Source organism: Anabrus simplex, chromosome 2, assembly GCF_040414725.1.
Source record: "Anabrus simplex isolate iqAnaSimp1 chromosome 2, ASM4041472v1, whole genome shotgun sequence".
NCBI lineage: Eukaryota > Metazoa > Arthropoda > Insecta > Orthoptera > Tettigoniidae > Anabrus > Anabrus simplex.
The window spans coordinates 871,192,123-871,207,326 of record NC_090266.1 but is presented as its reverse complement, the minus strand read 5'-3'; the positions used below and the strand labels follow the sequence as shown (position 1 = coordinate 871,207,326).

Below are 15,204 nucleotides of genomic sequence, written 5' to 3'. Positions count from 1 at the left end.
GAGACGTTGGATTTGCTGTGTCGGATCTTTGACTAAAGAGAAAGAACCAGTATTGAAAAAACTTTGTTTTTTCGATATAATCATTTTTATCCATGATGACCGTTGTATTGCCCTTATCAGCTTTTGTGATGATAAGGTTATGAACTTTAATTTTTTTTTTTTTTTTTTTCGCGAGTTTTGTAATGTGTTCTCGTTCTGCGAAGGTTTGTTTATGTGAACTAATATTAGTGGGAGTTGTTTTGTTTTTTAGGTTATTGATTTTGTTTAAAGTTCGTTTGACATCCAATCTAACCTCATCTTGAGCATCTAAAGGTAATTTATTTATGGCTGTTTCGGATTCTATGACTAGTGTGGTAGCGATGTTAACTTTATTTGGATTAGGCCAATTGTGTTTTGGTCCTTTTTCGAGGATCTCGTTTTCCTTGTCTGAAAGTGTTATTTCTGTTAAGTTAGCTACTGGGGGATGGAAATGTTCTATTAAAGACTCTAGGTTACGGGTACTCGATTCGTTAGGAAATGTTGTAGTTGGACTATTCAGCCTTGCGTTATTTTTAAGGTTATTAAGTTTCTTCTCATGTGTTGCTTGTTTTTGTTCAAGTATATGGAACAGTTTATCCGCAATTTTATTTTGGAATATATTCCATTGAGCTTTAGAAAGTAAATGTGCTGTCTCAAGGTGCGTCTCATATAGTTTGTTATTTAAGAAAGATTTTTTCTTGTATAAAAATCTTATTTCATTCTTTAGCCAGATTTTATTTACCTTGGTTTGGGTTTTCGAGTGTTGAGGAGATTTTCGTTGTATTTTTTTCGAGTTATTTTTAAGAAAGTTCGGAGTTAAATTGTATAATAAACATTGTTTTAAGAAACGAATGACCTTGCCCAGTTTTGCGATCTTTATTCTTAAGCCCATGTATCGGTGGGCTTTGAATTTTGCTTGGTTAGCTTTGTCATTATGAGTTAAAAACTTCATTTTCCCGTATTGAACTGAGATTCACAATTAAAATATCAAGGAAGGTTCAACCTTTTCAATACAAAACGTGTTGCATAAGATGTTCAAACATATTATTTATTAAATAATTAGAACCGGTTTCGACGCTTGTTGCGTCGTCATCAGCTACAAAAATCACAAAAGGGCAAAGTACATATCATAAACATTCATATCATAGAAATTCTCAAAAACATAAATAAAAGGCCCTTTACTCGACGTTACGGAGAACTGTTTTATTCACCTAGACCAATTTTTTAACCCTAACTTAAATCTTAATGAAATCTCAGAAAAATCCAACATCCTTTTCGACTTCCTAATCGAAGTCTTTAGAGGTATAAAAACCACGGGAGGAAAATCGATCTTTCACGCTCTCCACAGCACTCTTTTACGTCCCACACCACTGCCACTCCGCCCTCCTGACCCGCCTTAAACTCCGCCTCCCTAACCCTCTCCTCTCTCTCTCCCCCCCCCCCTTTCCACCCCTCTCACTCTACCTTCGCCACTCAGTCACACCCATCTCACTTGTCCACAACTCTTCTCACACTACACACTCAGCACGCTAAACAAGGCGAGTTTCATATCCTATCATCCTTGGCCGCGACTCCATTTAGACTTCCATTTCACTAACTTAGTTTTTCTTTCCTTTCTTTTAAGACTCACCACCCTTGTTGAGCTGAGACTAATTTGAAGATCAACCTTATTCAATCGCCCAACATCAGGTGTCCCGGCCTCGACAAAATCTTTTTGTTGGTATTGCCATATAACATCGGACCTGGACTTATGTGCCTGAATTGAACATCAGAAGAGTGGACAATTTTACTACTTTGTTTTTACCACATCGTTTTATCATATTCAGACTTTTTTGTTTAAAGCATCAGTTCAGTTTTATGCACAATACTTACCCATCCAACTACTACTCTTTTATGTGTCTCATCACATCATATTTTACTCAAGTTCTTCTAGCTTTTAAGAAAAAGCAGTCTATCATTTGTATTCAGCCATGCAAGAGTTATTAATGCAATTTTTATGATATGTACTTTGCCCTTTTGTGATTTTTGTAGCTGATGATGACGCAGCAAGCGTCGAAACCGGTTCTAATTACTTAATAAATAATATGTTGTGAACATCTTATGCAGCACCTTTTTGTATTGAAAAGGTTGAACCTTCCTTGATATTTTAATTGTGATTGTACGGATTCGGTCAAATCGGATTTGTTTGACTTTCGATAGTAGCTGGTAATACGAGATGCAGTGTTCGAACAAGACCAACTACAATATTATATTATTATAGGTTGTAGTTGGTCTTGGTTCGAAATTCGACCGGTAAATGTATCGATAATCACATCATCGATTTTCAACGTGCTTTTGTCACCTGTTCGACCGCAACTGCTACTTCATGACAAGACCGACTCCAGATGTTCCCAAATAAGTAGCAGGCTGCGATTTTGAAGAAAAGAAATCCGTAAAAAGTAGCAGGCTGTGAATTTATGTTAAAGAACCTTTAGTAACTGCGTCGTGCTTCGTAGCAGCTGAAAGGCTTTGATTGTGTGCGTGTGTAACATTGGCGGTAGTTCTGAAACTCCTGGAATTGTGTGACGAATTTCTAAGCGATCTAGTAATGTACGTAACGAGTTCAACTAAGAAACGATATCAGTCTTTTCTTGAGGCATATTCTGCTTAATTTCCTTGTTTTATACGACCACGGAAAGTGTTCCCAGTGTAAAGTGAAAACAGATGAGCACTCATCAAGATGTAACTTCGTGTATTTAATTTCAGAGTTGATCATAACATATACAGTAAAACCTCGATGCATCGTTTTTCAGGGCGCAGGGGGAAAATGACGACGGATGTGGGGAAAACTATAAATGCGGGCAACATAAAAATAGGGGGAAAGTAAAATAATAAAATACGGGTACTGTATTGGGACATTTTTGTTTTGTAATTATTATTATTATTATTATTATTATAACAATAATGGCATGTGGCCTCCGGAGCCGGGTGCATGTCTTTCGAGTTGTCGCGTGATAGGCGGTCTACGCGCATATTAAAATGCGGCCCTACCTTAGATGAAGTCTAAACAGACAGCCCCGAACCTTTGGAATTAATCAAGGAAAGTTAAAATCCTCGATCCACTCGAGACCCCTTGAACCAAAGGCCAACACGTGCTAACCATTTAGCTCATACTATACATAACCATAAGGCCCCATTCACAATGCAAACGTAACCGTAAACTTAACGACGTAACGTAACCGTAAAATTAACGTAAAATTTGAGGTATTCACAATGGAGGAACGTAAGAGTACACAGCAGCCAATCAAAATACTGCCATGTTATTTAGCACGGAAGTTTTGGGCTATCTCGCAGTTTTATATTTTAATACCTCGATGGAATCAAACAACGTGGTAGTGGAATTCTTATTACTTCAAACATCTCTTGCTTTGCTTCTGGGAGCTGTGTACATGAAAAGACGAACTAAGCAACGGTGCAGAAAATGGTTTCATCCTTTGAATCAAAAAAGGTTATCTCAGAACGATTTCTGTAATCTACTGTATGAAATGACCATCAGTTCGTTTTGTACATGTGGATGAAACCTGAACTTCTTGACACTATCTTACAATTTGATTCCCCTTTTATAATAAAAAGAAGTATAAGGTCTCCTGTGCCCCTAGCTATCACACCCCGATGAGATGTTTGTATCTGTTTGGATGATATCGTTTTCGTAAACTAGTAGTCCGTCATAATGTTAAGAAATATACAAGGACACTGTTTTATCTATGAGAGGGAATGTCTCTCGTCCTTTCGCCAGCTCTGACAGCATGTCTCCCATTTACCGTCAGATATAATTGCTACAGGATATTTATTTCCATGTATTTTTTGGTACAGCGTCTTTGTCATTCTTTTTCCTTTTATCATACATACACACAAAGATTATTTTGAAAGAGAATTACAAGTATTTCATCGAAAGAAGTCATATCGTGCACAAAATACAATGTTTACATCTGCTCTGATTGGCTGGTTCTTAAAGCTAACGTAAAATTAACCGCAAGAGCTTGGAGTTTGCAATCCCTTAACTTTCCGGACTCGCTGTTACGTTTACATCGGCGCATTGTGAATGGTTCCATTAGATAACATGGCCGCTAACTTCTAAGTTAACGTTAATTTTAAGTTTACGTTACGTTTGCATTGTGAATGGGGCTTAACGGTATCAAAATATTGCAACCATGATATAGGCCTACGAGGTGTAAATAAAAAAGCGTGCCTTTTACGCCGTTTCGTTTCACTTTTCTTTATACATTTCGTAATAATTGAAAACCTTTTTCAGTTGTCTTATTGCAAATTAAATATATACGTGGATATTACAGCGATAACCTGTATTTAGGAAAAGATTCCGTAGACTCTTTGCGAACGATAGGTTAGATGCCCAACATGGCGCGGCTCCCACAGCTCAGCCAAGGCCGCACGCTCAGCTCAGCTCAGACGATGTCACAGAGGATAGAAATTCAACGCCGCGCGTGTCGAATGATGTCACAGCGGCTTGTGCGAAGCTGCTAACTTAGGAAATAGTTACAAGACTAGGCTATGAGAAAAGAATTGGGCAGAGGGCAACAAAGCGCTCAACAGGTCTCTAGCATCCCACACACTCCACAAGGTGACGCGATTAATCACCCTGTGATAGAGGTGGGGACGGAGCGAGTAATACCAAATACAGTAGAGACAATACACGACACTGAGCGAGATATCGAGGGACAGTTATTGGAGCACACTCTAGCGGATAGACCTGGACGGTACTGATTCTGTCATAAGAGCACGTGTATTTTTGTGTGAAGTTTTTGGTGTTAATTGTGCGTTTTCAGTGAGTTGACATAATTAAATAGTAGCGTGTGCCATTCCTTGATATCTCCTGTCAACATGAGGGGAAAGGTATGTGCTGTGTTTGGCTGCAATAATTACGAAGTAGAGAAAAATGCGCGCTCGTTCTTCAGGTTCCCTCGTGACAAGAACATGTAAGTAATATTGTGTTTGCATATATATTCTTCCAGTGACAGAGATTTTTATAGTACCGTACTTCATAATCTTCTGACCTGCTCGACCCATGTTTTAACGGGCTTAAAATATAATACGCATATTTTATTGTATAGTGCAGCAGTTAACCTTCAATACCGATGTGTTGTTGTAGGTGTGATCTGTGGGTTTTGAAATGTCACAGAAGCGATTTGGATGAAGTGTACAAGAAAGAAGGGACGTTACGCTTGTATAAGAATTATAAGATCTGTTCAGATCATTTCCAGGCCAGCGACTTTAAAAATCCTCGACTGTACAGCCAAGGGTATGTTACATTTTTACTCTAATTGTACGTAAATATTCCTCAAAGCATCACTATCGACAACATTTGCAAACTTTTCTTTCTTTTATCCCTCTTCTCAGATTAAAGCCGGGATTTTATAGATTTTCTTTCTGTTAGTAGGCTTCATGTTAAGAGGAAAATTGTCCAGCTATTAAATGTTAATTCATTGCATCATATGTGTACGGAATGTGCCGATATTTTTATTGACAAATGTCTTAATATGATGATACATTGTTTTTAAATGAGGAAAAAAGACAAATCGAACCGTAAGATTTCAGGCAGGTATGCTAAAGCTAAAAAAGTAATGCATAAATGAAAGATCAAGCCATTTCACAACAGTCCATTTCACACCTTGTTTATATGTCTAATTTCAGTCTTTGAATAATAACCTTTTAAATAATTCTTCATTCATTTATCCAGAATTGCTTTAGCAACTTCGAAGTTAATATCTCAATACCACTTTCTTTCTAGACGTAATTTATTTATCCATTTCCGTATATACATTTCCATTGATATTTGAATTTAGCGCGATTTGTTCAGGTCAAGTCACTAGGAGCGCCACCGTGGAATTGTCTCCCATTTTAGCAAGGCGAAATCCGTAAGTGTCGTGTATTGTCTCTACTGTATTTGGTAATACCGATGAGTAATCCGATGGTAGCGGTAGAGCGCACCACCGATCCCCTCCGCTTACAACTGCGAGTACTCGCGGAGGACGTAAGCAAAGTGTAGCGCACAACACACGTCGAAAGTACCTGTATTCAATCTGTGTGTTTCGAATGTACGTATATATTTCCTACGCTTGTTATGTTTTGTAGATATTGTAAGGTTTGTTAGATTATATTTGTGGTGTTAGTGTGATATTTAAACATATTCGTAGATAGTAGTTATATTTTTAGAACATTTAAAGGAATTTAAATAAATTTTTTACAGAACGTTGTTCCACAAATGCCACGAAAACCGTCGGATACCTGGCAGTTTTTTGACATCACTGATAATAGGAAACACGCAAAATGCAAATTTTGTGGCCGCGCATACGCGACGGGTGGTGGCACATCAAATATAATATAATATAATATAATATAATATAATAACTGTATTTATAGAAGCATTCTACTGATAGCTGTTTGGCATTGGGACGTGTAGTAGTATGTTGTCAGATATGTTTTGTAATCACATTTGCAAAGGACATTCCAGTCAACGTTCATTTACGTAATTACTTTTGTCATTCTGTAGAAGAAATTATGTCAGTGTTTTTCGTTATATTCTGACAAGATTCTTTATATTCAGGTTATCCTTCTCATTAACAGTGTACCGTATCACATGAACTTACGAAATAATTGTTAATACATTACTTTTCTGTTAACTTCCAATCCCCTTGTATACAAAACCTTTCGGTAGGTATGCGCCATACTTTGTTTCACTATTCGAATGAGTTAACTATACGAGTTACTAACATTTATTCCACATACTACCTCCTACTCCCTAGCAGTTACGTATATAACAATTATAGTGAATATATATGCAGTTATTTACAGTTGTTACGTTGTGAGAGAAGGGTATTAATAGGGAGATGCAATACCTTCGCAGTGCCATACCTATAACGTGTTTAAACGTCCCGCGTCAGGACATTCACTCGGTAGTTCACTCGGTACTACCGGGTGATGACGTCACAACAACTGCTCCGCTCCGCTCCGTCCCCAGCACTACCCTGTGAGTAATTAAAACGAATCTGGCGCACTGCGCGATTTTCTCTTTTCTTCAACGAAGTTGGCAGCCCTAGCCAGCCTATAACAACACAAAATGGTGGCAAATTTGAGTTTTACGCTGTCTACGTTTTAATTCTTGTAAATAAGACTACTTCTAGGGGTCGGCTAGTGGGTCGAGGAGAAGCGTTGGCACCGAGGTTCGTAGTGAGGTTGCGCATGAATAACCTGCGCACAGCACTCCAGCCTACAATATCCTTGTTCAAGACTAGCAACTCCGAATCGCTCGTACATTCTCTCAACAGGCTGCCGCTATTATATGCTTAAGAGTATTGAGCAGTCCCTCTGAATTCAAAGAAATGTTGCGTTTTATGTACGTACGATCGATCAACACGGGAAAATTGTGTCCGAGGACAAATAATTTTTCGACGATCGATGCGATAAAACGATAGTTCGAGAAACGATGGATGCGGGGAAATTTAACACTGGTTTATATGGAACATTCTTTGGACCGAATAAATTCCATGATGAATACGGGAAAACGACAGTTCCGGCATCGCCCTCTACTATGACTGCGCTAATACGCCTTCTCATTCGCCCAGTCACACATGTAGACGAGCGAACACGGCGTAGTTACAAGTTCAGGCGCTAGGAGCGCTGAGAAGCTGACATTAGTCTGCTTGACGAGACGCACTCAGTGATCATTGCTAATAGTGCTGGTGTAATTTGAGCCAGTGTTTTCATTATTTGGCTTGTTTCTTTGGTCGTGAACCGTTTTAATGTTTATGTTCATAATATTATTTACTACTGTGTGCCTTAATGTAAGATGAAAAGCAGATCGGCAAGTGGGATTTGGTTTCATGAATTTACTTTCAATGAGTAATGTCATAAATGGCTGTTACTTCAAAACAGAATTTCTCGTCGAATTTCAATTCAAGGTCACCGAAATGATATGTTTGGCACACCGAATAAATCCACACTTTCACGCTACGTAGGAGATATAAACTGCGAGACTGGAATAACACGCTCGGTAAAGGAGCGCCTCTTAGCAGAAAGTCAGCGCCTAAATGAAGCAGAGAGTTTGTGTTTGTTGGTAGTCCATCGAACAGCAGTTGTTATATGACAAGAAACTCGACACCTTCTTTCAACAGCAAGACGCTTCATTCTATGTTGAGCGAATAAATACTACTCAAGATGATTGACGTGCAAGCGAAAGTAGAAATCGAATTACCCTAGTCAATAACCTTTTCTGTTTTATAATTTCTGCTGTGACTACAAAATAAAGGTTACAGCAGCATTTTTCTTGTTTAGGAGGGTTTTAGGTACAGAGCTATATATTAACACTCAAAACAATAAAGGAATTCAAAGCTTGCTGTTTTTTCGTGTTGCGCATTGTGAGTGACAATTGTAAGACTAATGTTAGCAGGATAAGAAGAAAGTCTTCTCAAAACACATTAAACCGAAGACCTGTTATCCTGTTGATAGTGAAATGCCTTTTGCTTTTGACAAATGGCACATTCTGAAAAGTAAGAAATCCCCCCCCCCACACACACACACACACACACACACAAAAATCTATGCTCGATGTTTCCCAGGATATAAATGGTGATTTTATCAAGAAACTATATCAGATGCAATCAAATTGAACTGTGAAACAGGTTCATTTTTCTTACATGCAAAAACATCGAGCCGCCTAAGTTTAAGAAAATGAATGTGCTGCGCCCGAAAGATATTTTCGCGACTGAAGTAATAACAGCCTTATAATATTTAAAAGACCATTCGTATACATATATTCACGATTTTTAATGCAGGTACCACTGTCAAATACAAGTTATCGATAAAAAATTGATTCGACATACGTGTCCGTAGCACAAATGTAGCAACATTGCAGCCGGACAAGATGCTTGATTCTTTTGACAAGACCAAGGTGCTCAACAGTGCTAATGGACTTAATTTATAAAAGAGATTAAAACAGCAGGCTGCAGTACACATCTGATTTGCCACTGTGGAGTTTGAAAGTTATTCATGATTTTGTATTGAAAGCATAAAAATCCTCTTGCATCTATGAGTGGCTATTTAGTGCCTGTGTTGCGTGATTTTCCTCACTTCAGTTCTTCTGAAATCGGACATTCATAGTTATTGAGTGAAGTTATTTTTATTTTTGCTGGTTGCTTTACGTCGCACCAACGCAGATAGGTCTTATGGCGACGAAGGGACAGGAAAGGCCTAGGAATTGGAAGGAAGCGGCTGTGGCCTTAATTAAGGTACAGATCCAGCATTTGCCTGGTGTGAAAATCGGAAACCACGGAAAACCATCTGCAGGACTGCCGACAGTGGGGTTCGAACCCACTATCTCCCGGATGCGAGCTCACAGCTGTGCGTTCCTAACCGCACGGCCAACTCGTCCGGTAGCGAAGTTATTTGCGAGTGTGCTATTCCTGTATTCTTAAATAATATAGTCACATAAATAAGAGATCTTTGAAAGATTTGAACGCGAGAACGCGAAACACTTCAACAGAAAATTGTGTGAATATAATTCTCTACAGTATTTACTACCAACCGTTATTATTTTGTACAGCTTTTCCGCTGCGGAGGGGTACGTTCTTCACTGAATTTCTTTATTAAGGTGTAAGGTGTGATTCATACATGTTTTTTGAGTGATTGGTTATATATTTGAACAGAAATATACTAAACACTTAACGTGTGCTGTAATGAACAATCGTGTTTCAATGCCAGCGAAGCAGCGCTCGGTGGTAGGAATGGGAACTAGGCCCATATCGCTCATATTGCTATATTGGGAAGGCGTATTAGCGCAGTCATAGTAGAGGGCGATGGTTCCGGGAACAATGAATCGAGGTTGTACTGTATTTGTCTTGTATTAGCATTGTTTATAATTCCCCCCCCCCCCCTGCCGTCCTTTTTCATTATGTCTCAAGACTGTTACGCATGCGCGTGCTGTTAAAAATTTTCCGCTTAAGTATCTTCCGGATTTCTCTTTTCGAAAGTTGGCAGGTATGCTATTGTTTAATGCTAGTTTCTGGGAATGTGGGGCATTGTGTGTCAGATCCACTGATTGTTTTAAATTCATATCCATCCCTTCATTCTTCGTCATCACGTATTGAATTCTGGTCAGTGGATGATATTGGACTTTTAAATTGTCAATACATTTTGTCGCATTTCGTACCATTAGGGGCCGATGACCTAAATATTAGACTCCCTTAAACAAGCATCATCATCAAGTACAGTAGACTATCCTGGATGGTGCAGTACCGGAAGTTTGTATGTGTGATTTATTAAAATGACTTAAATCTTATCATTTTTTGGTATAGTACTCTTAATAAATTTAGTGTGTGTTTCAGAAACTATAATTGAACCTTAATAGGGAAGGCTTTTAGAAATTATTTTTGGGGAATGCAAGGTATCTTACTAACAAGTGTCATACTATAATAATTAAAAGCTTAATATTTCTTTGTTCCTCAAATAATGCTTATAAACTGGTTATTCTTATTTCTTGTATTTTCTGCTGCCCTTATCCTATTTGTAATTATAAATTATAGTATCCCACATCAAGTGATAAGTGTTCACTAGAAACCTGTGGTAAACTGCCCCTCTTCTTTACCACCTAACACCAAGTAGCATCCGTCGAAGTTCAGACCCTTCTCAGTGTTGTTTAACTGAGAGGTATTGCAGGATTTACCAGTAGTGTTTGGTTGCAGTTAAGCCACAGGACTTGATTTTCTTAACGTTACATAATTTCTCTTATTACTTGTTAAAACTTTTGAAATATTTGTGCTGTTTCGTCGTTTAATAGTATTATAGTGTAGTACAGTTCATTGAATGTATGATGTATAAAACTAATGAATGCTAGAATTTTATTCTTTGGTTTTCTCTTAAACTGCTATCATGTTGCACATTATACTTGAAATATTGGTGGTGATATAATAAGAGTTGCAAGAATATTGTCACGCCAATGTTCCTTTGTGTACTGATACAAGTGCATATCATTAATAACACTTGGAATGCCACTGAGATCTTTCAGGATCATAAAACAGCTTCTGTGTTCTTTCTAATTGTTTCTTATGCTTTCATCATACACAGGTTCTTTACCACTTCAGCGAACGTCTCGTAGGCTTCGCCGTAATGGACATCATGCAGACCGGTTGCACACACCTCATGTTTCATAAACCTAGTCTTCACTTCTTCCCATACCACTTTTGACATGATATTTGATGTTGGTGTGGCAAATTGTCTGTTAATGTAATAAAAATATGTTGATAAAAAAAGTGTCAAATTGTCTCTTTTTATATATGTATATATTAATTGTAAATATATTCCACTGAGAATATGAAAGTGTGTAGAATTTTATTCTTTGGAATTCTTTTACTTTGCTATCATGTCTCACATTATTCTTGAAATGTTGGTGGTGATATAATAATAGAGATGCAAAAATATTGTCACGCCAATGTTTCTTTGTGTACTAATATAAGTGCATATCATTATCAAATTATACATCCTTCTTAGCCATTGTTTTTGTAAACATTCCAAAATTTCTGATAATCTTACTGGAAGCTTTATATTTATTTACAAAGGAATATATTATAGGTATAGGTAATAATCAGAGAAAAGAAGGGGAAAGAATGAATAACGATGCAGGCCACTTTGTAAATTCATATAAATAACCTTCTACATATGACCCTAAGTTTCAGTTACGATAAACAAAGTATATCAATGAAATTCTGTGCTGTAATTTTGAATGCAGGCATGAAATATTTTGCTCATCTATTACTGTATTCTCTGGAATGTTTCAAACAATTCCTTAGGGGAAAGAAAACCAAATTCAACACCTTTACTTAAGAAATCCTTATTCATGTAGACAGTACTTTTGTCCTGTGCTTTTAGTCTAGCTGGCTTAGAAGGAAGGAAGTCATTGAAATATTACTTTCACAGCATTAAGTCGGTTGCCTTGGTGGATCAGAAGTAATGTGACTTGTTCATTATCCTGTGTTCATGGATTCATCTTCGGAAACCATAAAGCCTGTAACAATGTCAATCCTGGCTGAAGTAAATGATGTTTGATAGGTGGTAAAAATCTTGGCTCTTCATATAATTGCTCACATGTTGAAGACGACTTGTGTTGCATTCTGCATCCAATTATTAGTAGTAGTACAGTAAAACTGTTAAATTTTCAAGGGAACACAAAAAAAATTCTGAAGCAGTGAACTTGTTTTTTTACCCTGAAATACACGTCAAACACACAGCCAACAGATTTTGTTTGTGAATGATACCAAAATACTGTAGGTTGATATATAAGGGCTGCTTAAAAAAAACCAAAGTATTAAAATTTGATTGCCATCGCGTGTATGTTTCGAGATAAAGTAAAATAATTGGACATACTGTATTATGAGGGCAGATTGGAAAGTAACGCAATATAATTTTCTCTCCCCTGATATTGCAGCTCAAATGTTGAAATTTAACGACAATATAGTTCAAAGTTTGCGCTACAGAAGGTATTTTGTTAGACGTGCAGCTCTAGCGAGAAAAGCCTGAATTAGCAAAGAAACATGGCACCCCTGTTACTGTCATCCACGTGTGAAGAGCAGTGATGTCTAGTTCGATATTTGTGGGCCAATGGGTATACACCAAGTGAAATTCACAGGGACATGCATGGCTTGTATGGGGACCATAGCAATTTCTCCAGGTGGTGTGCATTATTCTAAGAGGACCGTGTGAACATTAGTGATTTGCTGCGCTCCGGTCAGCCGGTAACAGCTTCAACTCTGCAGAATGTCCATGCCATTAAGGCAGCAATTTTGAACGACTGGCGTGTGCACCTGCGAACCTTACCGCAGACGTTCAACATTTCCTATGGTGTGGTGTATGACATTGTTCATGACACATTGAAATTCCATAAAGGTAGTGCTCGCTGGGGGTCTAAGAACCTGACAGACAACCACAAGGGCCAGCAAATGATGCCAGGCATGGATCACTTAACGCGTTACACCTCAGAAGGGCATGATTTTCTGAAAGGTATTGTCACTGGTGATGAGTCGTGGGCGTAACACCACATGCCCGAAACCAAGCAGGCCTAATAATAGATGTGCTGGACAGATTATGGTGTAATAATGTCTTTCAGCCGTAGTGATTTGCTTATGATATCGAAAAATTGTGCATTGGTTAAAACCGCATATTGTAATTTGTGGAGTATGAGTTACTTACTAAAGTCTAACAGATAACAGAAGTTACACATTATCTATTTGCATAGATAATTGGCACTATGTTATGCTCATAGAATAGTGTACTAATTTGGACCTGCATTCATAACAAATGTCTTAACCAGCTCAGGCTTGCAGTTTATTAATATCAACATGATGAGGGCGCACTATGTAGTCCTAAGCTTCATTCTGTGCAGGTACTGTTAAATTCCGTCAACAGACTTTGCTTAGTGTGCAGAAGAACAGAGTATTGGTGCAAAATATTTATTTTAGGTGGCAGAGATTCGTTATGAATGCAGGTGCAAGTTAGTACATCATTCTATGAGCATAACATAGTACCAATTATCTATGACAAATAGGTAATGTGTAAATGGCAAGGTAAAGAGCATTTTTCAAGGTAATCAAGTAGGCAGTGCAAGTTATTTAATTTAATAACATCTACAATCAAATCATGAACTTATAAATGATCAATCAGGTCATAAAAATTGCTTAGTAAACCACAAGGAGATTTTATGTTCTATGCCTGGTGTGAAAATGGGAAACCACAGAAAACCATTTTCAGGGCTGCCGATAGTGGGGTTCGAACCTACTATCTCCCGAATACTGGATACTGGCCGCACTTAAGCGACTGCAGCTATCGAGCTCGGTATGATGTAGAGTGTACATCATCAATTAAAGATACATCATATGGAATACCAGTTCAGGAAGCAAGACAACCGCTCAGGTTTGCTGTTGGTTAATATCAACATGATGAGCTGCTGAGCAGTTACTTAGGCTTATCTCTGGATGCGGGCATGACTCCTTCACGAGGACACTAACCGTACATGTGAGTAGCTCTATATAGGCTGGTCGGAAACAATGTGAACCGGGTATATGAGCGTTAAAGGTTTGGTCATGCTGATGAATAATTTGATATCTCGCACTATGGTCATTTTATTACCTGCTGAATTTGGCCAATCAGATCACTTTCCGGGTGAATTCGAATGGGCTTTTTGCGGTACTGTAGCTAAATATGTACATGACTTATGAACAGCTTGAGAACCATGCCAAGAAATCAGCATCAAACACACACACGTCGTTGGTTTCTGCCAGTATCACCGTAGCTTAGTTGCTTTGGCGCGAACCTGTTAGCTCAGTGTTGTGTATTCAAACCCCTTGCCTGGCGATATTTTATTCTTTGACTGGTGCTCTCATGCCAGTCTTAAGCCATGTACAGATTTACCAACACCGCCACGCAAAGCATATTTTAATTCACCTGCGGTGTGATCTGATTGGCTAGCTTCTGCAGCTGGTAAAATAACGGTGTAAGATATTTCATTATTTCTTGCGAATGATTTATCAGCCCGACCAACCCTCTAACGCTGACTTACTCTGCTCACATTGTTTCAGACCACCCTGTCTAATAAATATCTGCTATGTGAAGGGCAATATTTCTTTGTACATGTTGGTTTAATTTTAGAAATGCCATATAATGGGCTATAGGAGGTATTTTTGTGTGTGATGTAGGGCTTGTGTATAATAATGAACCTTCACCTAATACAGCATTGTGTGTTAAACTTTTACCTAAACATTGTTTTAAAATGAGAAACATGTAACTTAAACATTTGCATTAAGCAAAACGGCAAGTGCATGATAGGTATGTTATAATTTTGACTGTCAATGAGCGAATCTTAGTTAATTAACGATGGATGTAAAGTCATCATCCCAGCCATATTTTGAAATCCAGGCTATTTATATTGTGCTTAATGATTTTCATAACAAGATCTCTAAAGAATGTGAATAATATGGGATGTTATATATGGTCACTAGCTGATGTACCCGTGCTTCGCTACAGAATTCTACATTGTATACGGAATTCTAGTGTACATTTTGAGAGCAAGATTGTATTAAATTGCTATTGGCATTGTCGCACCCACACAGATTGGTCTTATGGTGATGATGGAACAGGAAAGGGATA

The 15,204-nt window shown here is 38.0% G+C and overlaps 1 protein-coding gene across 1 annotated transcript in view; it reads left to right on the top strand.

Annotated features, from left to right (window-relative positions):
- The window catches only part of LOC136863153 (G2/M phase-specific E3 ubiquitin-protein ligase), a 381,529-nt gene extending 370,159 nt beyond the window's left edge, over positions 1–11,370 (top strand). The window contains exon 10 of the mRNA XM_067139496.2: positions 11,134–11,370. Within this exon, the coding sequence (XP_066995597.2) occupies positions 11,134–11,219 (86 nt within the window). The 3' untranslated portion in view covers positions 11,220–11,370. The remainder of the gene's footprint in view (positions 1–11,133) is intronic.
- Positions 11,371–15,204: the final 3,834 nt, after the last annotated feature.